This window comes from Lynx canadensis, chromosome F2, assembly GCF_007474595.2.
Source record: "Lynx canadensis isolate LIC74 chromosome F2, mLynCan4.pri.v2, whole genome shotgun sequence".
NCBI lineage: Eukaryota > Metazoa > Chordata > Mammalia > Carnivora > Felidae > Lynx > Lynx canadensis.
The window spans coordinates 66,493,875-66,517,969 of NC_044320.2; the positions used below are offsets into that span (position 1 = coordinate 66,493,875).

Sequence of the window (24,095 nt, forward strand, 5' to 3'; positions counted from 1 at the left end):
TGGTCTCTGGTGCTTCTCTATGTCCACTGAACTGATCTTTTCATGAACAGACTTGCTCAGGATATTTCAGGATCTGGCATGCTACATTTTATGTGAGGGAGGAATGTGGTTTTCTGTTCTGTTTTTTTCCTTTTTTTCTAAGATTTTATTTTTAACTAATCTCTGCACCCAATATGGGGTTCAGACTTATAACCCTGAGATCAAAAGTCACATGCTCTACTGACTGACCCAACCAGGCACCCTTTCTGTTTTGTTTCCATCTCCTCTGGGCCACATACCTCTTCAGATACTTAGCGACGATCCGTAGTGCATGGACAGCCCAAATGTCACTGACTGGGTTGCTGCCCTGGTATGCTGGCCGGGTGATGGGATTTGAAGGGCAGGGGCTCCGCATGTGGTAGGGAAGGGCAGTGTAGGACTCCAGGGCATGGCTAACAAGAAATATTGAAAACACACAGATTGAAAGTATCTTCTTCATTTTCCCCCTCCATTCAGGTTAGAAACTCTCTTGTTCAGTACTGACTCCGCTACAGATGTGCTATGTAGTAGTGATAATCACGATGCATTCCACCAGACTCTGGTCTACTATAGTCATTACTTATTATAGAAGTTGACACAATGAAGTTTACATTAATAGCACTATAGTGTTTTTTGACCAGTGTGTATTACTGGATTACATATGACTCTTTTCTGGTGCAAATAAATCTTCATGATGTTGAATTTTTAAATATTTGAGTCATGAGGAAAGGCACTGAATCTAAAAAATGATTTCCTTTTAAAATATATTTACCATTTTACCTCTTGTATTTGATCAAATACCATATTACTCAAGGAGGGTCATAGTTACACAAGCCTCCTATTAAGAGTATGCTGCAGTGGTGAGAACACAGACCCTGGGGTCAGCTGTAAATCCTTCTCTCCACTTTCTTGGCAGGCAATGGAATACAGTGAGAAAAGCAGACCATGGACTTGGGTAGTCCTGGGCGTGAATCCTAACTCTGCCACCTCCTGCTTGTGTGAATTTTATTTGAGAGCTATTAACTGAATACCTATGATGTGACAGTCACTGTGCCAAGGGGCAGGGATGGAGAAGTGAGTAGGATGGTCCTGTCTTCATCAAGCTCACAGTGCAGTGAAGGAGATGGGCATGTGAAATGGAGGTGTCTCAGAAAGAATGTTTAGGCCACCCAGTGGGGAAGAGTAAAGAATGGAGTGGTCACTTGTACTTCAGGAAAGGAATGGGGAAGGTCACCAAAGGTTCCACCAAGGCAAGAATGCTCCAGTGGAATTGGAAGATAAATTCTCCAAGCAGATAAACAGCTGAGCACTGGGGACATTCCAGGGCCAAATGTGGCCTTCGGGCAGTAGAAGTGGAAAGCCACTGAAAGACCTGTCAGGTAGAGGTGTGTGTATGTGTGTGTGCATGCATGTAGATGTGTGATGGTTATATTGCATTCTGAAAACTTGCTAAGGCCAGTATGGAGAACAGATAGAAGGACTAGAGGGTGGAAGCAGGGAGACTGATGAGGAGACTACTGCAACTGTCCAAGCAAGAGCTGGACAGGTCTGAACCATGGCGGAAGTAATGAGGCTCGAGAGGAGGGAGCAGACAGGAGAGAGATTCAAGCGGAATAAGTGGTAGGAAATACCAGCTGTGTGTGGGCATGAGAAAGAACTTAAGGGACTGCTGCTAAGTTAAGGGACTCGGGAGGAGAGGCTGTGAGGGTGGGGGTGGGGGGTTTAGATAGTTATCAGATTTCATCAAATTTAAGATGTCATCCATTATAAGATACACAATTAAAAAAAATAGTACCACTGAGGAAGAAAACCATACTGTCATGCCACAGATTTTAAGATGTGTTCTGAGTTTAGATATGTTAGAATGTGAAAAAAAATGTGCATGTGCAAGTGGATGAAATAGGCAGCTCAGGACATGCTGAACGTGAAGTGTCTGTGCGTCTCTGTGAAGCCGCTGGAAGGAACACTGCTCAGGGATCCATCAGCACATTGCAGCTGAGGTCAAGAGAGCCTGCAGTATGGCTCTGGGAAGTTACTAAACATCTCAAAGCCAGGTTTCTTTTTCGTATGGCACAGAGCCGTGGTGAAGTGGTGGTGTGTAAAGTGCTGACACGGTGAGCACAGTCCAGCTTGGGAAACATTAGCTCCCTTTCCTGCCCTCTTCCACAGTGTGGCAGCCCTGGACATTTCCTGCTTCATGTAGCCCTAGAGGCAGGCGTCGTGGGTCTGAGATGCTGCATGCCAGCTCCAACTGCTCCTTTCACTGTGTCCCTGTGGCTGCAGCTATGGCTGGAATGGTCAATCCTGAACAGCAGCTATATGGCGCACCCAGGAGCTCACCTAGTCACCAACCTTTATAGGTTCCATGTTTTCAAGTAGGGAAGGGAATAATGAGAACCAAAGCTGGGGTTGTTGTGGAACACTAACCAATGAATGCTTAGCAAGTGCTTTTGGCAAGAAAGCACTATCCATACTGTCCATAGACCCAGGAACTGGAGAAGCCCCTCCAGATGGCACTAGTACCTACCAAAGCACATCGAAGCCACTGTTGGCGACCACCCGGTCAGGCATGTGCAGGGTGTGCAGAGGATCAATCAGTCCCAGCGTGGGTTTGATGGCTCTGGAAGCAATGCCTAAGACAGGGATTTTCAATAGAGGCTCTAGGTATGGACACCATTTTAAAAAATTAGATTACTTTAGGATAACAATTTATTCTTAAAAAATTAAAAAAATGAGATGAGATTCATTCTCATGAAGGGAGGCAGCAAGACCAGTGGAAAGAGATTTGGAGCCAGAAACCTGGGTTTTACAGTGGGTCTGAAGCTCCTTCTGGTTTGAAAGAGTTGAGTATGTGCATCTCTTCCCAACTCTGAGTTGAATGATGCCACTGGCTATGGTGGGAGTATTATACACCAAAGAAATGGGCCAGTACTATAAATCAGTGCTTAGTTGCTGATTAAATTCCCAAGAGCTGGTTTACTAGCACACCACCGGTTTGTGTCATCATTCTGCAACTTACTATGTATCTTCGGACAAGTCATTTAGTCTGAATTCTTTGTTAGATTAGCTCATGACAATGTAGGGCTTCTATCCTTCATAGCTGTTGTAAGGATCACATTAGAAAATAGTATGTAAAAGTCTTAGAAAAACTGTAAGGTAGAATTTAAGTATTGGCTACTATTATCTTTAATAATGTCAAAGGATAATGTAATTTAATTTTAAAAAGAGAAGTTACTGTAAATGTGCAGTTGAATATCAATTTATTCTGCTACAAAGGCCTGGGACCTCTGGACCTTTCAGGAGTGATGGGAATGTTTTGTTATTTTGATTGGGGTAGTGGTTACATGGGTGTATCTATTTGTGAAAATTCATCAAACTGACAATTAAAATGTATGCATTTTATTATATAAAAAATGTATCTCAATGAAGTTGATTTAAAGTGTAGAAAAGATGTCCAAGAAAGGGAATAATCATTTACCACTGACATACAGTTACTAACTTCGGCCGAAAAATGGCCAATCGAGATTATGGCATTTCAATATCCTTTTGTAGGTAATTCTCAGAAAGAAGTCTATTGGACTGTTTCATAGTTTATATGTACTTTGAAAAAGAAAGAAAATGTGTAGGGGCACCTGGGTGGCTCAGCTGGTTGAGTGTCTGGCTTCGGCTCAGGTCATGATCTCCTGGTTCCTGAGTTTGAGCCCTGCATTAGGCTTCTGCTGTCAGCATGAAGCCTACTTCAGATCCTCTGCCCACCCCCCCCCCGTACCTCCCTGCTCATGCTCTCTTTCTCTCAAAAATAAAAAATAAGAGAGAAATAAAATGTATATGTATACACATACCCTCCCCTTAACTCTATAACTCCTTGATTTTTAAATATTAAGATTAAAGAAAAGGAGGTGGGGTTGAAAGGTAAGAGAGAGAATTTTTTAAAAAGTTACGGGCAAAGTTCTTACCAGTTTTTACTTTCAAGTGTTCGTAGTCAAAGATGGCAACTCCTGTAGTTTCACTCCCAGTTCCTGAGGTGGTTGGGACTCGAACAAAATAATATCAATTTAAATAATGCTTCTAAATAAAGGTCAGTGGAGATACTTAATTCAGCCTTGGGAAGCAAGGAGCAAAGTTAGAGAAGGAAGCTTTGCTGCGTCTGTTGCTCACCTGATGTCTGTATCTATATTAATAAGCATGTATGCTTCACATGTATAAGGGTGCCTGCATTTACATGCATGCATAATAGTATGCCTGTCAGCATTAACGTGCATGTTTAACATGTGGATGTGATGGCACCATCCACATTAATACACACACATGTTTAACATGCATCGTGTCCATGTCTGCATAACATGTAGGCATAGCTAACGTGAATTGCCCCCTTTGATGAGTATGTGTGGTACTTGTATCTGTATTAACACACATGTATGAAATCAGTGCCTGTGCTAACATGTACCTACACCTAACATGTATGTACAGTGTCCATGTCTATATTAACATGTGTGTATATTTAACCTGTATGTGTGATGTCTGTTTCTGTATAAACAGCTAGGAACTCTGAGAACTCGAGCAACAGAACTTTAGCAGCTGCAGCCGGGTATTCAAACACAAGCTGCTCAGCATCTCTGGTTAGAAAACTCATATTCGCCTTTTCTAAAAGACATCTTTATTCCCTCTTGGCAGCAAGCACAGTAATGCTCTGCCTTTGCTGGGCTCCGTGGTTTTGTAGTTCTGTCAAGTTTCTAAACTTTACTAATCACCCCTCTGTGTGATGCTGACACAGTTTCACTAGAGGGTTCCATTTTGCAGACATCAATTATGTTGCTCCCTGCTGATTGCTCATTCACGTCAAAGCAGTTCATCTGCCTTCAACTTACTCCTATACCATCACAAGGCCCATTCGCAGTAGGGGCAGACAGGAGGGAGAAGAAAAAGGACAAAACTTGAGACAGATATTTTCCAGTTACCAGTTAGTGCATTTTAACTATAAGACTTTACACAGTAATATGCTAACAGCCATAAAATGGGAGGAAAGAAAAGACCAAAAGATCCTAAGGTCTGTGTGGGACAGACAAGCTATTCTGATCTGGATTTGCATGCATGTCTGTCCCCAGGACAGCCACAGAGCAGATGTTGCCCAGAGTGATGCAGCCTTGCTGGCCACATGTCCCAGGGCAGAGACAAAGCCCCAGGTCAGCTGAAGAGCCATTGTGTGGAAGAAAGGGTTGAGTCAACACCAGAAAAATAATAGCGAATGTTCCCCTTAAACTCCACAGTGGCTGGCAAAATGGGACAAAGCAGAGAGGGGTTTAAAAGACAAACCTGCCAATAGAGGGATCTAATAATATAGAAATGATAACCTTCCCCCCTCCTCCATACAGTGACTTCCTAGCATAAATCTGCAAACTTTCCTACACTGACCCAAATTGTCTCTATCTGTACAATAATGAAGATCAGAATTGTAAACATAAATGAATTGATATCTGTTCTGTTCTCCAAACAATGTAGTGCACTGAAATGAAGAAATCAGAAAGCTTTGGAAACATATACCCTAAAATCCCTGGCTTGTATCTTTCCTAAGGCCTTTTGCCAACTGCAAAATAAAACAGCCAGACAAACAAACAAACAAACAAACAAACAAACAAACAATTTTTACCTGCAATCAGAGGCTTAAGAGGCACAGACACAGGCTTTCCCATCCCAATGGGGGCATTGACATAATCTAGGAAATCAGAGTGAGGGCTAGATGCATACAGATTAGCAGCTTTACAGGTGTCCATGGTGGAGCCACCACCGACAGCAACGTAGGCATCAAAAACTCCCTTTTTGGCAAACTCAATAGCTTCCATGAAGCTTGGAGAAGAGAAAATAAAAGCCATTATGTCATATTTTTTCAGAAATAAGTTGCCGTGCCATTAAACAAGACTTGGGGCAAACTTTAAGCAACAGTGGTGTGTTGGCTTCTACATAAAGTAAATAACAACAATAAAATATACCTTCTATCAGTTGGTTCCACTCTCACATTATCATACATCTTAAAATTTATGCCATTCTTCACTAGGGAATCCATAACCATTTGTACAGGAGGGAGCTGGGAGAGGTTCTTGTCTGTCATCAAACAAACATTTTTAGCACCCATATTTTGTAGGTCCTACAATAACAAAAATAATTTATAAGTTAGGTTTGATTGCCCTAGAACTGTAATAGGCTCTCTTTCTCTCTCTGGTAAACTTAACATTGTACATTTTTCAAAACAAAGGACTCAATTGTTGTCAATTTGTACTTGTTTTAAAAGATATATAACATTTATAGTAGAAGACTGTAGGAATTCTTAAATACTTGCCATTCCCACTTCCTTTGTAACTCCTGCTCCATATCTAATATTTGAAACGGCCATCTGAAAAAAAAAGATTCAGGTATAGGGTGTGTTAGAGGATTGGCCATTTCATTTCTAAAAACTATGAATGAAATGAATGGTTCCTTATTGTGTAGAGAATAAAGTGTATATTTCTTAGGGTGGCCTTCATTTTAGCTTATGGCTCCTGAACTAGGAGGGGACAGAGATAAAAACAAGTGATTATATAATTGTAGTGTGATAAAAATTCATCAGAATTCATTGCTCCTTTGTTTTTGCTTCAAAAGATTACTTGGTTCTCTTTTGGGATTGTTATAAAACTAAAGAAGATATAACATACAATGTATATAAGCTAGAGAGTTTGTCGAACTGGGATTTGTCCTATTTTTCTTTTAATTTTTTCACATTTGTTTATTTGTTTATTTATTTATTTAGACAGGGCAAGCACGAGCAGGGGAGGGGCAGAGGGAGGAGGTAAAGAATTCCAAACATGCTCCACACTATCAGCGCAGAACCCCATATGGAGCTTGATCTCAGGAAGTGAGAGATCATGACCTGAGCCGAAATCAAGAGCTGGATGCTTAACTGACTGAGCCACCCAGGTGCCCTGGGAATTTGTCCTATTTTGATGGCTGAACAAAAGACCGTATTTTAGACATTACTCATGTTATCAGAAGATTTATATTCCATTACCCCAACAAAGTACTTTTCTAAATAGGGTCTGATCAAATAATGAGATTAGGGAACATCAATTAATAGCAGATTTCAAATGAGACAATAATGCATTAGCAAAATACTGGAGTTTTTTTTCAAGTCATTCCTAAAGGAAAGAATGGACTTATTATATCTACCTCAAAGGCATAATCTGTTGTTTTCCCAGAAGGTGCAAGTCCAAGAGCTAGAAATGTAGAAAACAGCATCAGCGTAAGCCTCAAAAACAAAGCAAAAATATTTTTATTTGATAGTAAATTGGTATTTTGCCAGTGAACATAAGCATCTCCCTTAAAAAGCCTTAACTAAAATATATTTTCAGGTTTCATTGTTTCAGGTTTCATATCAAATTGGAATTAAAACCTGCATTTTAAGAGACTGTAATGCTAACTTGATGCTGATTGTGTGACAATAAAGTTATTAAAAATATTTTCTTCATTGAAGTTAAAATATACTTTTGAAACAAGGTGTAAAAACCCTCTAGAAAAGAAAAACCTTCTAGATGCTAGAGTTGGGTTACTGTTAGAGAACAACTATTAGTAAATTCATTAATTAGAGTCCTGCTTATACTTCTTATAACAGCTGTGATCAGTTGTTTGAATTTAAAGTTTTTCCATGGAAAAAATTATCACAGTAAGATATTTACATTTTTTCAAGTGAACCCATGTGGAAATTTTAGTTTTCTTTGTGAAATTTAATAAAAATTTTTATAAACTGATATTTCTTTGTAATGTATCAGGTTTTGGTTATGGCAGAAATGATTTCCTGTTGTGTTAGAACAAGAAGGCTCCACTTAATGAGTCTTAGCCTTGTTTTAATCCACTGATTTTTATCACTCTTGGGTAGGCATAAGAGTGAAAAAAAAGTCTACACAACAATTTTTACTGCCTCTTTTTTTTTTTTTTTTTTTTAAGGAAAAGAGACTACACTAGACGACAGTCTACTTTTGGCTTCCCAAGAGCAAGGGTATCCTTAATTAAAATTCAAATTACTTTGATCCTCATCAACTTTAAAGAAATAACCTATTACTCTTGCTACTGAGGTTTAGAAAAAGACCTAAATCAAATCTTAGAAAACAGCGAGGTTATCTTTCTTTAAATTATTAATTTTATTCTTCCAAATAGGAAACTACTAATTCTTTGTTGAAATCAACTAATAATTGGAAAAAACCAGCTTGAAGACAAAATTCTGCATATGTCCCTTAGGACCTAAAAGGCTGGGCAAGCTTTCACCTAGTAGAAGGTCCTTAATGACTGGGAGGTCCCTTGGCTTATTTTATTCTAAATGGTGAGCAACACCAGTGGCAGGAAAAAGCCTTCAGTTAGTTACTCTATCTGTTCTATTCCCCAACAGGCTTCTCTGTGGGTTCTGCTTAGTTTCCCGTATGGGCAGGCCCCCTCGTTTCCATTCTTACGGTGCCCTTTAGATTTGACCTTTTCTTCTACGAGGTGAAATCAGTTTTTGTGTCAGTAATTCATGTGACGTTCTGAGGATAACGCTGAAGCTACAATGAGCTTCCTGCTGTTCTGTGGACAATGGTGTTGGTAAGGATTAAGACGTTTGTGGGAACTGAAAACTTAAGTCATTATTTTTAATTATTAAGAAATAGAATGTTAGTTTTAAAAAAATGATAGACACAAGTTTTTTCCTTCTAGGAACTGCTTTGTTCTTTAGCCTCTTTCTTTTTTGAGATAAATTAAAACCTTCCAAAGATTTCATCTTAATTCTGTTTGATTGACTCAGACAGTATTAAAATCTTATCTGTGCTTTTACAAAGCACAAAGCTTATACAAATCTTATTTGTAGCTTTGGCAAAGAATTCTGTTTGAAATAGAAAAACAGCATAAATAGTATTAAATATATACTTAAGCCAAACATATAATCAGTAGCATGCATTCAGCTACCATCATATAATTAGAACTACATTATTACCAACTGCAAGTGAAAAGGCAACCACTTCAATTTTCCTCTCATATCCCTTGATTTTCTTGATTTATCCTTTGCCTAAATATAATATGAGTGTCAAAGGGTGGGGTGGGGGGGGGTGAAATTGGAAATTTTGGCCAGTTTAAAAACACAAAATATATTATTACCTTGGGAGTAAGTATGAGAATGAGTAGGGCACTGGCATCTAGGGAAAAGAAAAGAAAAAGTGAAAATAGAAAAGCAAGAGAAGAAGCTTTAATGTAACCCCCCACTACATTCTAGTCTTAAGATGCTGTCAAAACAGTAGCTATTGGCAAACATCACATAGGAAAACCCAGAAATCATCATGGACAAAAAAGTTGACTCAGGATTTTTCCGGTGTTGCGGGATCCTTCTTTCAAGAAGTATTCAAGTGGTACTTAATAAATGTCTGCAGGGAGCTGAGATAAGCCCTCTGGAGATACAGTTAAGTTTGAGATGGGGTCTCAGTGCTCTATGAGGTCTCAGCTCTTTTACTAGGTTAGGTGCTTGATCAAATTGACTGCTCAAGTTAGTTGAGTAGGTTAACTACTCACTGTGCCTCCCCTCCCATTCCCCCTACCCCGGGGAACTCGAACTTGTATTTCCCCATTGTCTTCAAGATGTTTAATTTTCTTGAAACTGGCTCTGGACCCCGCCCTATGAGAAGCCCTCACTTGCCTGCAGGCCACCAGTAGGTCACCACCTACTGCTTCCATCCTTCCTCCTCCCAGCCCCAGCGACCTGCCAGCCCCTGGGGTGCCTCGTGCTGGTCCCCTCTGTGTCACCCCCTTCCCAGCAGCCTGAAGTGTGCTCATGCCCATCACCCTCTCCTCCCTGAATCCCTCACCTTATCTCAGTTCCCAGTCCACTTCTCTACCCTTGGCTCCGTGTCCCTTCCCAATCCTGGTTGCCTCCTATTTCCTGGACAGTCCCCCTTCCTCCTGTTTGCTTATGCATTTGAGTGTCGCGTAAGGTGTTTTTTTTTTTTTTTTTTAATGTTTCTATTTCTTGCCAGAGGATCTTGTCATAGTGGGATCCCAACAGATATGTGAATGTATGCCCCCCCCAACTACCTTGTTCCCCCTTAAAATTTGGAGCAAAAACATCTGAGGGGGAAGATGGGGAAGAAAGGAAAAGTGCCGAGCTCAATAGTGTTCAAGACCTCCGAGACAGACTTAAGTCAAAGCTGACGTGGGAAGTGGTGAGAGCACTACCATGAGTCAAGCCTGCCACCTCCTGGACACGGCTGAAAACGTCAAGAGTGGTGGAGAGTCCTGGGAGCATCCCAGTGGGGTGAGCAATCCTCAGGCTGCTGCAGGGAAATCAAAGTGGGCAAGGCCAACTTTGTTGTCCGTCAAAGGTGGGTTTTACTTTGGAGAACTTTCCCTGCTTTACCCCCTCCAAGGACAAGGAAGCAGAGGCAAAGGGAAGAAAACAGCCAGACTCAAAACTTTCCAATGCCCACTACCGTGGGAACACATGCTTCCTTATACCCTTCCCACTTCTTTTTATTTTGTTTTTAAGGTTCTGAGGCTACCTTGATTAATCATTTCTAGTTCTTACTTATGGTTTGAATCCCATCCCCTCTTCCCTTCTTGGGACCTCCATTTGTCCAGTATTTCCTGGTCTTCCTCCTCACTCAATCTTTGTCATCATATTTAAGAGTTTCATGCTTAAAGGTCTCAACCTCTTGTCCCCTCTGGCTTGCTCACCCTCTGGGTCTCCCCTTCTGGCATACATCTGTTGGCTCCATTTTCTTGCCTCCCACACATTGCTTGGCCCCCTGAAATCTGGCTGCTGTCTCAACAAGTTCCAGCTTCTGCTGTACCCTCACTTAGACCTCCTCAGCACCTTGCTCTCCTAGCAATGAACACCGTGGACCACATTCTCCTCAGGTGGGCAAAGTGCTCTTCTTGGCTTTCAGGACTCCCTACTCACCTGGGCTTCCATTAATTATTCTTTCTGCAGCTTTTTCCACCCTCCCCATTCCTTAAATGTTGGGTTCTATACTGGGGTCACACCTCACCTCTATGGCAAACCACGCATCAAGGCCTCAAATATTTCTCTACCAAAATCCATCCACTTCTCTTGGGTCCTCTGCCAATCTCTGGTTTCAGTGTCATCTCTCATCTGGATAACTACAGAGTTCCTAACAGGCTTCTCTTGGCTCCACCTTTGCCACACAGTGGTCAGGGGCTTATTTCCAGTGATGTCACTCCCTTGTTTAAACGTACTTTGATGACCCCCCTCCTCATCACTCAAACCCCACTCCCCACCGCCCTGTTTCAGACATGGCCCTATGGGCATCCTCACTGGTCCAGCTAATCTCTCTAGCCTGGCCTCTCATCTTGCTCCATCTCTGGAGCTCCTTGAAAATTTGTTCTTTTCCTTGAATGGGCCACACATTCTCTTTCTTGCCTCCAGAACTGAACTTTGTGCTTGCTATTTCCTCTTCCTGGAACATATCTTCCCCTGTTCTTCTGGGTAATTAGTGTCCTTTCTAGTGTCAGTGCAAATGTCACTTCCCCTGGGCAGTCTTCCCTAGGGCTGGAGGCCCCAGGTAGGTACTGTCTCTCTGTGGTCTGTACCACGCCTCCCTCCCCAGAAGAACTGTCATCACATGTACTGTTGGCACCATTCTCCTGTTTCCATCTGCCTCTACATTGTAAATTTTGTGGTTGCAAGATAAGATCTCCCTTGATCATGACTTTATTTGCAGTGGCTACCATTGTACCAGGCACAAAGTAATACTGATTGAAGAAATACTGACTGAAGGCACGAGTAAATGAAGAAATAAATAAATGTAGACATTTAAAATCCTCTTAGCTTCTTCTCTCTTTTCCTGTGTACCAAGACACAGAACCTGACATGGGGTAAGGAGAATAGAATAAATTGTGGGTTCCCCCACTTTCTTAGGATAGTCTGAAGCCACTGGTGGGCTTCTCTCCTCCTCCTGAGAGGCAGAGGAAACCACAGTTAGAGCAAGGCTCTCATCTACCTACCTTTTGGCTCTGGCCTGATTATTTTGGCCTTCCTCCTGGTATCACTGGCCAGGATAAACTAGCCAAGCCTTCAGCAAAGGTCAGTTCCTCTCCTGTGGAATCTCAGCCTCCCTCATTTACTCAAGGATAGCAGTGCATCATCTCTCTCCTGCATCATCAAAATTTCCCTCTCAATAGATCTTATTCACCAGCATAAAATATTATTTTTCCAGTTTTATACTCACAACAACCTTCACTTGTCCCTCTTCCCTCTCCTGATGTCGCCCCCACCTCTCTTCTTGATTTTAGCTGACTATACATGCTCTCTCCAATTTCTCTTCTCCCATTCTCTCTGGGACTTCTTCCAATTGGCCTTTGCTCCATGACTCCACTGTCTAAGCTTACCAGGTCACTAATGCCTTTCACCCCACTAATATATCACTCAGTTCTCATTTCAGTCCTCATCTTACCCAACCTACCAGTGGTATCCTCCTGTCCACTCTCTTCTCCCTGACAATACTTTCTTCCCTTGGCTTCCAGGCTGCTCCTGGCCTAGTTTCTTTTCATGCTATTGACTCTGAATGCTCTTTTCTTCCCACACTCACTCCCTGAGTGACCTCACCTTGTCTCATGGTCTTGAATGCCTTCCATACTGACGGTTTCCACCTTTGTCTGATTTAGACATGTTGCTTGAACTCCAGATTCAGCTGCCTACTTGACATCTCCACCTGAATGTCTATTAGGCATTTCATATTTACCTGCCTAAGACTCAGCTCCTGGTCTTCCCTTAAAACCTCTTCCCCACCCGAGTTTAATGGTAACTTCATCCTTCCGATTGATCAGGGCAAAAAAACCTTGTACTCCTCTTGGCTTTCTCTATCTGGCCCCCAACAACTCTGACCTTACCTCCCCCTCACTCCTCTCCAGTCGTCATGTTCTGAAACCATGTCAGGTATTCTCAACCTCCACGTACCTTCCCAGAGAGCCACATGGCTCGCTCCTTCCTTCCACTGATCTTTCCTAACAGTTACCTTCTCAGTGAGTGTGGTTGGCTGAGACCCGGAAGATATTCAGGTCTTAATCCCTGAAACCTGTGAACATTATAAAGCAAAAGGGACCCTACAGATGTGATTATATTAAGGATTTTGAGATGGAAAGATTATCCTGGATTATCTGGGTGGGCCCTAAATGTAATCAGAAGCATCATCTTAAGAGGGAGGCAGAGGGAGATTTGACATAAAGGCAATGTGACCACTGAAGCAAGTTGTTACATTGCTGGCTGTTAAGATGGAGGAAGGAGCTATAATCTAAGGTTGCAAGAAGTGCATCTCCAGAAGCTGGAAAGAACAAGATAATGGAGTCTCCTCTGGAGGAGCTGAAGGGACTGTGGCCCTCTTACACCTTGATTTTGGCCCAGTAAAACTGATTTTGGACTTAAGAACTGTAACAGAATAAATGTGTGTTGTTTTAAGCCACCAAGTTCACGGTAATTTGTTATAGCAGCAATAAGAAACTAATACAGTGAGGTCTTCTCTGACCATCTCCTTTAAAATTGCATCCCTTCTTCTAACCCATCCTCCTTTACTTTCTCTTTAAGTAACATGTAATATACTGTAAACTTTACTAGTCTGTTGTTCACTCCACCTGCCCCACCTCTGCACTTAAGCACCAGGGATATTAGGCTGTTTTGTTTCCTGCTGTACCCCAGAGATGAGAGCACTGCAAATCAGCAGTGGAGGTACAGTCCTTCTCTCCTGGGCTTTCTCCTATATGTCTGGCTATGTTCCTGTCCTTTAATGCTGGCTCCTTTTCCTTCATTCGAAGTGCAAATCATTTGCAACCCCAAGCGTCTAAGGAGGCTGGCAGATAATGTAAATGAGAGGCTGCTGGCTGGCTGTGCAGCTGCTGTGTGAAGTAAGTGGTGGGCTGCATGCCAGGGCCTCTCAGGAAGCTGGAGGGCTTGCCCTGTTCAAAGGAGGTGGCCCCCACTTCACCTCAGCCTTAGCAGACTTTCCCCAGATGAAATGTGGGCCCAAAGATGCCATTCCTAGTTTTCTAAAATTTTTATCTGAAATCTCCCACATTTTAAATGCTTACCCTATTAAAAAAAAAAAAAAGCCCCATTTTGCTACTCTGCCTTAACAATGCTGCTCCCTAGGACCTATTCTCAACCCATCTAGGTTTACAGTTTACCAAGGACTTTGCTTCCACATCCTCTGTACAGTCCTCTATACACATGGGTGAGTTCCTACTCGCTCCTCAGCTCCAGAACTATATAGTCAATTACCTGCTGGAGGTCTTTGTCTGGACTTATGAGGGATGTTCAGTTTGAAATCCCTAAGGGAAGTTATCATTTCCCTCCTAAAGCTAGGCTTCTTCTAGTTCCCATCTTGGTAAATGGCCCTAATGTGTACCTGCACCCCAGCCAGAAACTTCAACTTCTCCTTCCATCTCACTAATCAGATCCAAAATCCTGCTGATTTTAACCGACTCCTCAATATTTCTCATATCCACTCCTTGTACCAACTGCCTCTCTTTGGTACATGAAGCTATCACTTTTTAGCTGGAGCATTACAACTACTTCTAGTCTTTCCTCTCCACTGTACACTGCCACCAGAAAGCTCGAACATGATTTTAATCATGCCACACTCCTTTGTCATACAACCATTCCAAAAACATGTTCTACATGACACTGGTTCCAAAGGATATGAATGGTGTTCCTTGTTAGAAAGATTTTTATGATAACACAGATTTAGAACAAAGAGTTTGAATACACTAGTTTAAAGAGTTTCAACTATTTTTTTTATATCCTGTAGGACTTCTCAGAGCCTTTCGTGTGCTAATTATCCTGACTCTCCAAAAGCGCTATGCAGCAAAGAACGGTTTCCCATTTATTTGGCCATGGAATTTTTTCCCCCCATGGGGCATCTCAAAGTATTAGTGGTTCACAATGAGAACTATTGCTTCCATAGCTTTCGGTATCTATAGGACATAATTCAAATTCTTTAGCGTAGGACTAAAAACAAGGACTGTGAAGCTAGAATATCTGGGCTCAAATGATGGCTGTGCCATTTGCTTAGCTGTGTGAATCTGGACAAATTCTTTTTCTTCATGCTTTTATTTTTTTAATATGTAATATGAGGATAATAATACAGTCTGGCATAGGGTTGTTCTAAGGATTACAGTTACTATTAATAGTACATGTAAAGCCTGTAGGGCAGTGCCTGGCACATGGTAAGTGCCTGATAAATGCTATATTCTTATTAAGGGTGGGTCTTCTCCATTCTCATCTCCTTCTATGAAACTAGGTCCAGATTTTAACTACTTTTAGCTCCTGGAACTACATCTCTTGCCAAAGGGGCTGCTCTTTGCAGTTTGTCTGAAATTCCTCTCTAATCCCTCTCCTTTCCCCTTACCTCTACCTATTGGCTCAAAATTTTACATGTTTTTCCCAGGCTGACTTGTGCATTTGCACATTCCACAAGGATTTATCAGGTGGCTACTATACACCTGGAATTTCTGGAGGGGGAGTCAGACATGTCATAACATTTAATACCTTGACTGCCTGTACATGCCAGGGAGTGAAGCTCCTGGTGATTTCACACAGCCATCTTTCTCTTCTACGTTCTCTGTCCCCTGAGTTCCCCACAGGCCCATTTCACAAACCCTGTTCCTTCGTCCAATTACCTGCTAGACTTTAAACTGCTCCAGAATCTTTCACCTTTGTACCCCCAGCACCTGGAATAGTTTTTGGCATGTAACATACACCCAGTGCAAATGTGTTGGTTGGACACATGAATGTGTCTTTTGTCCACTGTGTCAAGACCTCCAATGTTTGCCACGACATGGGATCAGGCACTGACCTCTCCGGGCCTTTGTTTCCTTACCGTAGACCTAGCAGGGTACAACCTGCCTCACCGCGCTGTGCGTGGCTGCTTGGCACCCTGTGACAATGCTATCCCACCGGGCGCACGGCTCTGACGCGGAGCGGGTGCAGGCAGCAGTATACCCTACCCCAGGTTCTTGTAAGTAACCCGAGGAAGAACACGTGGAGCCCGGGTGGCTCGCCCCCGGCATGGGCACGCAGGCATCCTCTGGCCCCCCGCCTTCCCGCCCCGCACTCACGCTGCTCGCTGCAGTTGCCTCAACAAGTGCGCGACCCGGGCACGAGTGGCTGCAGCCATGGCCGTGGGGTCTCCTCAGTAGCCAGCCCCTCCTCCTACCCCTCCACCCCCTCCACTGGCCAATCCTGGCCGCCGCCTTACTGTTCCCGCCCACTCGGCCGAGCTTGCCTATCCCCTCAGCTAAGTCTCCTGTCACAGCATTAGCCCTTTTCGGATCAGGACCGTTTTCCCACGAGTCAGAATCTCCGCTGCCTTAGCTGCAGTCCCACCATCCACCTCTGAAATTTGCGGTAAAGGTAACTTCTCTGTAGGATCTTGGGTACTTCCATAAGTCTCTCTACTTAAAACCCTTTATTTCACATGTTGGGGACGTAGGGTAAGGGAGAGAAACAAGGGCATTCTTTTTCCACTGATTCCTTTAAAATGCTACTTTGCCTTCCTAAAGTGTTTTCCTAATAAATTATTAAGACACTGCATTTAAACTGTTTTAATAGTAAATAAGGACCTTGCAAAAAGCCCACCAAGGGTTATCTCTTACAGGGCCAGTGCTGTGTCTGACTGCTGAATCAAGTCTAAAAACAAAAAACCAGAAAAATCCCCAAACAAAACAGTAACAACAACATACCCTGGATGGTTGAGAACTTAAAAGATGTTAAGTGCTCTATGAAAAGTTTGGCTTTTGGTGAAGTTAATGTACCACTGAATGATTTCATCAGTAGTTGCAAACTTGCCAGGATTTCACTGTACTCTGTGGCTTAGCAGGGCCAAGTGCTTCACGTCCCTGTGGAAGAGTTGATCATTGATGGCAAAGTATCCTAAGATAGTAACAATTGGACATCTGTGTTTTAAGTAACGTATTATGAAATTTGAAATTTAATGTATTATGAATTTTGAAATTTTTGTTACGTATTATGAAATTTGGAATATGAAATTTGCTTTTTTTCCATAGCAATTTCTAAAGGTAACTTATAAAAATGAGGCAACACTGGAAAAAAAGACAAAATGAACTCCCAACTTTAATTTCCTATCAATTGACAGACCAAAAAACAGTAAGAGTGGCTCACAGGGCTGTAACAGCAGCAAAAAGGCCCTCCTGGAATCTAGATCTACTATGAATCCTTTAAAGAAGATATTTATTTTTACAAAGACAAGTTACTGAGATTAGGGAAAAAGACCCATAATAGCTATCAACATTTGACCTCCTCATCAAACCAGGTCAGTTTGACAAATGAATCAAAGATAACAGCGTACCAATTATAGATTTGGTGGGTTTCTTTATCTCTTCTTAAAACAGACCCCACTGAAGTTAAAAAAAAAATTGGGGACATATATGTTGAAGAGGATTTAAGTATTTTCTGGATTAATGAGGATTAGTACTATTATTTAGTGAAGCCCAAATTTATAATTTACCGCAAGGCAATGTTTTCACAGTATAAAAAAGCAATAAAATCTTTTTACAAAGAGGTATCAGTTTTACTACACTTTCAATATTATATCTGATACCAAAAGAAGTATGAGTTTTCCTAATAAGCCTCACTGAAATCATCATAAATTAACTGCTTTATGTTTTTTAGAAAGTAAATGAAAATAATCTGAACCAGGTATCCCCTTGGTTTTACTTAGGATTTCTACCAACACTCAAAAAGTCAAAAGCAACATTAGACACAGACACTTTTATTAAATAACCTTGGTTAACAGTTACTTGTAAGTCCAGTTTTGAAAATGTAATCTTTCTGTTCCCCCCTCTGCTTTGATACACTTGTCATAAAAATAATGCAGAAATCAATTACAAGTCTGAAATATGACCAACTCTCCTCTCCCTCTCACCATATTCAAAGTTAAAAAGAAAAAAGATGTGTTTTAAAAAACAGAACTCGTTCCCAGTTTCCACCAAATTCTTTCCCTGATTCTTATGTCCTTAAATACATCCTTTAATCTCCAGCCAAATTCTTGGTTGTGGGAAAAACATTCATTTGTAAAGTCCAACATTTACATCTGTCTTGTGGGGGAGGTCAGCCTATCCCTTCAACCTCAAGTTCAACGAAGGCAGCAGAAGCCGCTTTCTTTCATCCCCCCCCCCCAACTTAACATTTAGTATAGTTCTTTGTTTACAGGCGGGTCCGAGGATGAAAATCACTTCCTTCTCTTTCCTCCTTGGTGTTGTCCTCCTTTCCTCTTGCCACCCAAGCGAGGCGGCCCGGAATTCACCTTGCCTCCCAAGCCCCCTTTCCTCTTCCCTCCCTGGCTGGGCGGGCCACCTTTCCTCTGGCCGCCAGCACCCTGCCGGCCCCCCTTTCTCTTGCCCTTCTGGCTCATTTTCCTCCTCTTGGCCGCCTCCTCCTGGTCCTCCTCCCTCATCTGTTTATTGGTGGCCCTCGTCACGTCCAGCTGAGGCTTTTTGCTATTCATCACACGCAGCAGCTCCAACTGGCTCTTTTTCTCGGCTGCAAAATCCCCGAAAAGGGGCTGAAACTTCCTCTTTTTGCCGGAGCCCCGGGGCGCCTTCTCCTTGGGTAAGCGCTCTTGGAAGCGCCCCACAGAGGCAGTGGAAACCTTGGCCACCTGCATGGCGCGGCCCAGTTCCTCCTTACTCTGGTGTCCCGTAGGGTGCATGCCCGCCGTGCTGGGCAGCTGCATCTTGTGCGCGCGGGCCAGGTTACGCAGCCGGTTCAGCTCATTTTTGGCCACCCTTTCCTTCTTAGCCTGGATCCGCTTGGCGAACTGGTCCTCCAAGGGGTCGGCACCGCCGGGCACCTCGATCAACCACTCCTTGGTGTCGTCGCGAGCGCGCTGGTAGCCCCAGCGGCGTCGCCACTGGCCACTCACCTCGTCCCACACCAGATTGGTCTTCTTCTTGGGACGGATGCCCTTCAGGCGCGCGAACTGCTGCCAGCGTGTAAGCGGCCGTGGCCGGGGCACCGGCTTCTCGCGCGGCAGGCGAGTGGTGGGCTCCGGCAGCCGCGCAACCAGCGCTTCCTCTACGCGCTCCGTGGGCAGCTGCCACAGCTGGTTGATGAGCAGCTGCGTGTTGTCCCGCGCGAGGGCCTGCAGCTCGGCCTCCGGCGAGGGTCCCGCGCGCCGCAGCCCCGTTGGGGGGTTCCGGTCCGAGGCCAGCAGGTTACCCAGGTCGAACTCCAGCTCCAGCTCCTTGTGCACTGTGATGCGCTGCAGCTTCTCTGCCTCGTCCCGCTCAGCCTTTGCCAGCAGCTCCTCCACGTTCTGGCCCTCCATGGCTCCGCCTGGGCTCACTCGTTTCGGGGAGACAGTCCAAATTACTTCTCTGCAAACGCCGGCAGAAGCCCGGGCAACGCAACCACGTGCGGTCGCCCAGACGCTTGTTCCGGAAGAGAAAGCTTCGCTTCCGGAGCACCTGGAACGGGCTTACAGTCCTGGCAACCTGAGAAAAGGCCGGCAGAGAGCAGCATTGGAGAGCAGATGGGATTATCGGAGGCCCTTCACCAGCGGCCCGGAGGTAGGCGGTGCTGGCTCGAGGAGTCCAAACTACAAATTCCAGGCCTAATTGGGACTGTGGCTCCCAGGATGCAGCGGCGTTAAGGGGGCGGTGCAAATTTGGGGGGTCGCGGTTTGAGGGGGTCCTGCTGCGACTGTTAACAATTTCAGTGTAAATCAGTTCTCAGGATGTTTAGCTTCTCAGTTTTTTCTGGGATTAGACAAATTATATTTTGCCAGAGCCCTGACGTGTTCATGGGGGTCCTGGGTGTGAGCCGAGAAAGACACTTCCCACAGGTACACATAAAGCTAATTGTGGAAGATTTGATTTGCTTTGCAAGCGAGCAGGGGCTGGCAATTAGACCTGCCTAAGTGGACGCGAGGGTGCGCCCACGTCGGCGAGCTGGTGTCTGGTAGCCCAGAGCCCTGGAATTGCATCCTCTCCAGGCTTGTGGTAGAAGAGCACTGAGCTCTGCCGTGAGACTGCCTGAGTTCCAGTCCTGGCTGTGCTGTGGGATCTTTGGGTATTTGGGCCTATTTAAAACCTGTAAGGGGCGCCTGAGTGGCTCAGTCGGTTGAGCGTCCGACTTCGGCTCAGGTCATGATCTCACGGTTTGTGAGTTTGAGCCCCGGGTCGGGCTGTAGGCTGACAAGCTCAGAGCCTGGAGCCCACCTCAGATTCTGTGTCTCCCCTCTGTCTGCCCCTCCGCTGCTTGCACTCTGGCTCTTGCATTGTCTCAAAAATAAATAAACATTAAAAAAAAAAAAAAAACCCACACCTGTAAGATGGGGTGCTAATAGTACCTACCTCTTAGGGCTTTTATACGGTTAAATGAGTTAATATGCTTACAAGGGAGCTTGGTCTGGAACATATGAGCGCTCAATAAATGTTAGGTGAATACCAATTATTATTTATTAAAAAAATTTTTAAAAATGTTTATTTATTATTGAGAGAGAGAGACAGAGCATGAGCAGGGGAGGGGCAGAGAGAGAGGGAGACAGAATCCGAAGCAGGCTCCATGCTGTGAGCTGTCAGCACAGAGCCCGACGCGGAGCTCGAACTCACGAATAGTGAGATCATGACCTGAGCGGAAGTCGGACACTCAACCGACTGAGCCACCAGGCGCCCCTGAATACCAGTTATTTATCTGTGTAATGGCTCTAGGAGCTAAAAAGTCTTACACAGAGATTATACACTAGGTTCTTGACTCAAACTACCTAGAATCAGATCTAGCTTTACAGTACCTGCTTTGAACAGGTTGTTTAACCTAAGTCCAATTCAATTTATAAATTGATAAATATGGAACATTAATTCTTGGTACGTAGTAAGCACTCAGTAAATGTTAGCAGTAGTTAATCACCATATTCCACCGATGGCAAAAGAAGGCTCAGAGCTGTAAGATGAGTCTGTGGTTATACAACAGGAAATATGGGAGCAAGAGGGATCTTAACTCCAGCTTTAAGATTGTATACATACTCTCTGCAATGTCTTTCAGGCTCTTGATACATAAAAAGTGTGGTCTGTTGACCAGCAGCATAGCATCACCAGGAAGTTGTTAGAATTGGTTTCTGGCTTTAACTGAGATGTAATGATTCAGAACCTTTTTTTTTTTTTTTTTTTTTTTTTGAGAAAAACAAAGTAACTCCAAGCTTTAATTGAGGCAAATCTTGGGAAAAAAAAAAAAAAAATGAACTGACAATATTACATGTAGGATAATCTTAACCAATAATTTGGATGTGGTTTTTTGCTCCAAAAAATTTATGTTCCTTGTCATTGAGATCAGGAAATTCTGAGTTCAGAATGCCTAAGAGGACAGACAGTAAAAGTTTTGAGCACCCTATATTTTTGAGATGTCAGTTCTCCTTTTGAGATAAGGCCCCCATTATGCAGCATTTACCTTGGAATGCACTAAGTTTTATGTATCTTAGATTTCTACAATGGATAGTGTAAGTCTCTTTTATGAGAGGTTTCACCAGAGGGAGATAATCAAGTGATTATATCTGATGGCTTCTTCTAGGTTTTAAACCTTTAGCAGGGATCAGATATGGGATGGAAAAACATCCCTTGCTTTCAGAACCTTCTTTTATGAATTTATTTTTTTTTAAATTTTTTAACATTTACTTACTATTGAGAGACAGAGAGACAGAGCATGAGCATGGGAGGGACAGAGAGAGGGGGAGACACAGAATCTGAAGCACGCTCCAGGCTCCGAGCTGTCAGCACAGAGCCCGATGTGGGGCTGGAACTCACAAACCATGAGATCATGACCTGAGCCAAAGTCAGATGCTTAACCGACTGAGCCACCCAGGAGCCCCTCAGAACCTTCTTTTTAAGGAGATCTCTGGGTTATGAGTATGTACATCAAGTTTGGGAGGCATACTGCTGATTTTGCAGTTTATTGGCTTGGTTTTTTTTTTTTTTTTTTTTTTAATTTTAATGTTTATTTTTGAGAGAGAGACAGAATATGAGCAGGAGAGTGGCAGAGAGAGAGGGAGACACAGAATCCGAAGCAGGCTCCAGGCTCTGAACTGTCAACACAGAGCTTGACACAGGGCTTGAACCCACGAATCGCAAGATCATAACTTGGGCCGAAGTTGGACACTTAACCAATTGAGCCACCCAGGTGCCCCCTTTATTTATTTTTTAAAAAAGTAATCTCTATCCCCTACGTGGAGCTCGAATTTACAACCTTGAGATTAAGAGTCACATGCACTACCAAGTGAGCCAACCAGGTGCCTGTTTTTTTTTTTTTTTTTTTTTTTTTTTTTTAAGTTAGGGGTAGTGTAGAAGGGGTTATGCTGGAAAATTAACCCATAGATATCATAGCCCTTAGGAAACAGAGTCGGTTGAGTCTCAGCTAGAGAGGACACTAGACACAGCCCTATCTATTGTACCTGCCCCCTGAGTTTGGTTTCTGGAGCTCATTGTCTTTCCTCAGCTCTCCTTTGTTCATTCACTCATCAAACATTTAGTGAGCACATTTCATGCATCAGACAATGTGATACAATCTTCTTTCTTCTTCTTCTTCTTCTTCTTCTTCTTCTTCTTCTTCTTCTTCTTCTTCGTCTCCTCCTCCTCCTCCTCCTTCTCCTTCTCCTTCTCCTTCTCCTTCTCCTTCTCCTTCTCCTTCTCCTTCTCCTTCTTCTTCTTCAAGTAGGCTTCATGCCCAATGTGTAGCCCAGCGTGGGGCTTGAACTCACGACCCTGAGATCAAGACCTAGTTGAGATCAAGAGTCAGATGCTTAACTGACTGAGCCACTCAGGCACCCCTCTTCTTTTCTAAAAGCATTTTAGGATTTTCAGGAGTTTTTCTGCCTTTGTCTTAACACTCACCACCAAGTTTTTAATAGCACTCATATTGTGGGGTTAAGGCTAGGTCGAAGGCTGTAGTAGGTAACTGCCTTGACCCTTAAAAGGTTTTGTGATTTGCCATAGGAGAATGTTACGAACAGTGGTAAAGCTGTTCTGGGCTTGGCTTAGCTTCTGATTCATTCATTCATTCAACAAACATTTGAATGATTGCCATATACCAGACACTAGATACAAAGATTACTGAGACCATATGGAACAGTGGAGAAGAAAAAAGGTTAAGAGAAATTTACAGTGTGGTATGATTGAGCTTTTAATAGGAAGTACATGTTTGTAGGTTTTAGCTCTTCTGTCAATCTTCTGAGTTAGGGAAAAAAAAAAGCAGATGTCAACAGGTGTTAAATGGTATGAATTCTCACTGTATGAAATGCTATTTGGTTTGAATCATATGTGTCAGCTCTTAATTGAACTCTAATTGTTTTATTTTTTATTTATTTATTAAAAAAATTTTTTTTAAATTTATTTTTGAGACAGAGAGAGACAGAGCATGAATGGGGGAGGGTTAGAGAGAGAGGGAGACACAGAATCTGAAACAGCCTCCAGGCTCTGAGCTGTCAGCACAGAGCCCGATGCGGGGCTTGAACTCACGGACCGCGAGATCATGACCTGAGCCGAAATCAGCCACTTAACCGACTGAGCCACCCAGGCGCCCCTCTAATTGTTTTATGATGAATGTTTTTTATTCTAATTTTTTAAAAATTTAAATAGAAGTTAGTTGACATATAGTGTAATAATGACTTGAGTCTCCCATCATTTACTTTGCCAATGATAACTCTGGATACATAACAGATGTTTGATACATGATTGCTTAAATGAATAAACCTATTAAATAGACTTTTTTGAATTCAAAAAAGGATTAATGTTGGCTGTTAGATTCAAGATGAGCAAAATTAGTAAAATGGCTTAAAAATTTCTTAGTGAGGCAAGTAGGTAAGTGCTGGTCTCCATTCGTATCATTTTTATGTTAGGTGAGACTTGGTAGTGTCAGGAAAAAGGAAGCCTACCAAGGATGTGTAAATATATGGGAATATATTTTAGCAGTACAGCCAATGGCTGTACATCGTTTGTTGTTTTTTCCCCTTTGCCTTTTCTCTTTGTTTCCCTTCTTTTGTCCCATAATACAGACAGATCCCAGGTTTGGTCATCAG

General features: G+C 43.0%; 2 protein-coding genes across 3 annotated transcripts in view; both read right to left on the bottom strand.

Moving 5' to 3' along the window:
- Positions 1-16,208, bottom strand: part of ADHFE1 (alcohol dehydrogenase iron containing 1) — a 31,196-nt gene extending 14,988 nt beyond the window's left edge. For both annotated transcript variants that reach the window (XM_030304341.1, XM_030304342.1), the window contains exons 1-9: positions 16,129-16,208; positions 9,169-9,206; positions 7,216-7,262; positions 6,353-6,406; positions 6,006-6,160; positions 5,666-5,862; positions 3,975-4,052; positions 2,546-2,651; positions 279-431 (exon numbers count right to left, since the gene is read on the bottom strand). In XM_030304341.1, the coding sequence (XP_030160201.1) occupies positions 279-431; positions 2,546-2,651; positions 3,975-4,052; positions 5,666-5,862; positions 6,006-6,160; positions 6,353-6,406; positions 7,216-7,262; positions 9,169-9,206; positions 16,129-16,187 (887 nt within the window). In that variant the 5' untranslated portion in view covers positions 16,188-16,208. The remainder of the gene's footprint in view (positions 1-278; positions 432-2,545; positions 2,652-3,974; positions 4,053-5,665; positions 5,863-6,005; positions 6,161-6,352; positions 6,407-7,215; positions 7,263-9,168; positions 9,207-16,128) is intronic.
- Positions 16,209-17,780: 1,572 nt separating this feature from the next.
- RRS1 (ribosome biogenesis regulator 1 homolog) lies at positions 17,781-19,606 on the bottom strand. Its single transcript, XM_030304189.2, has one exon. The coding sequence runs from the start codon at positions 19,356-19,358 to the stop codon at positions 18,261-18,263; it is 1,098 nt and encodes a 365-aa protein (XP_030160049.1). The 5' UTR covers positions 19,359-19,606; the 3' UTR covers positions 17,781-18,260.
- Positions 19,607-24,095: the final 4,489 nt, after the last annotated feature.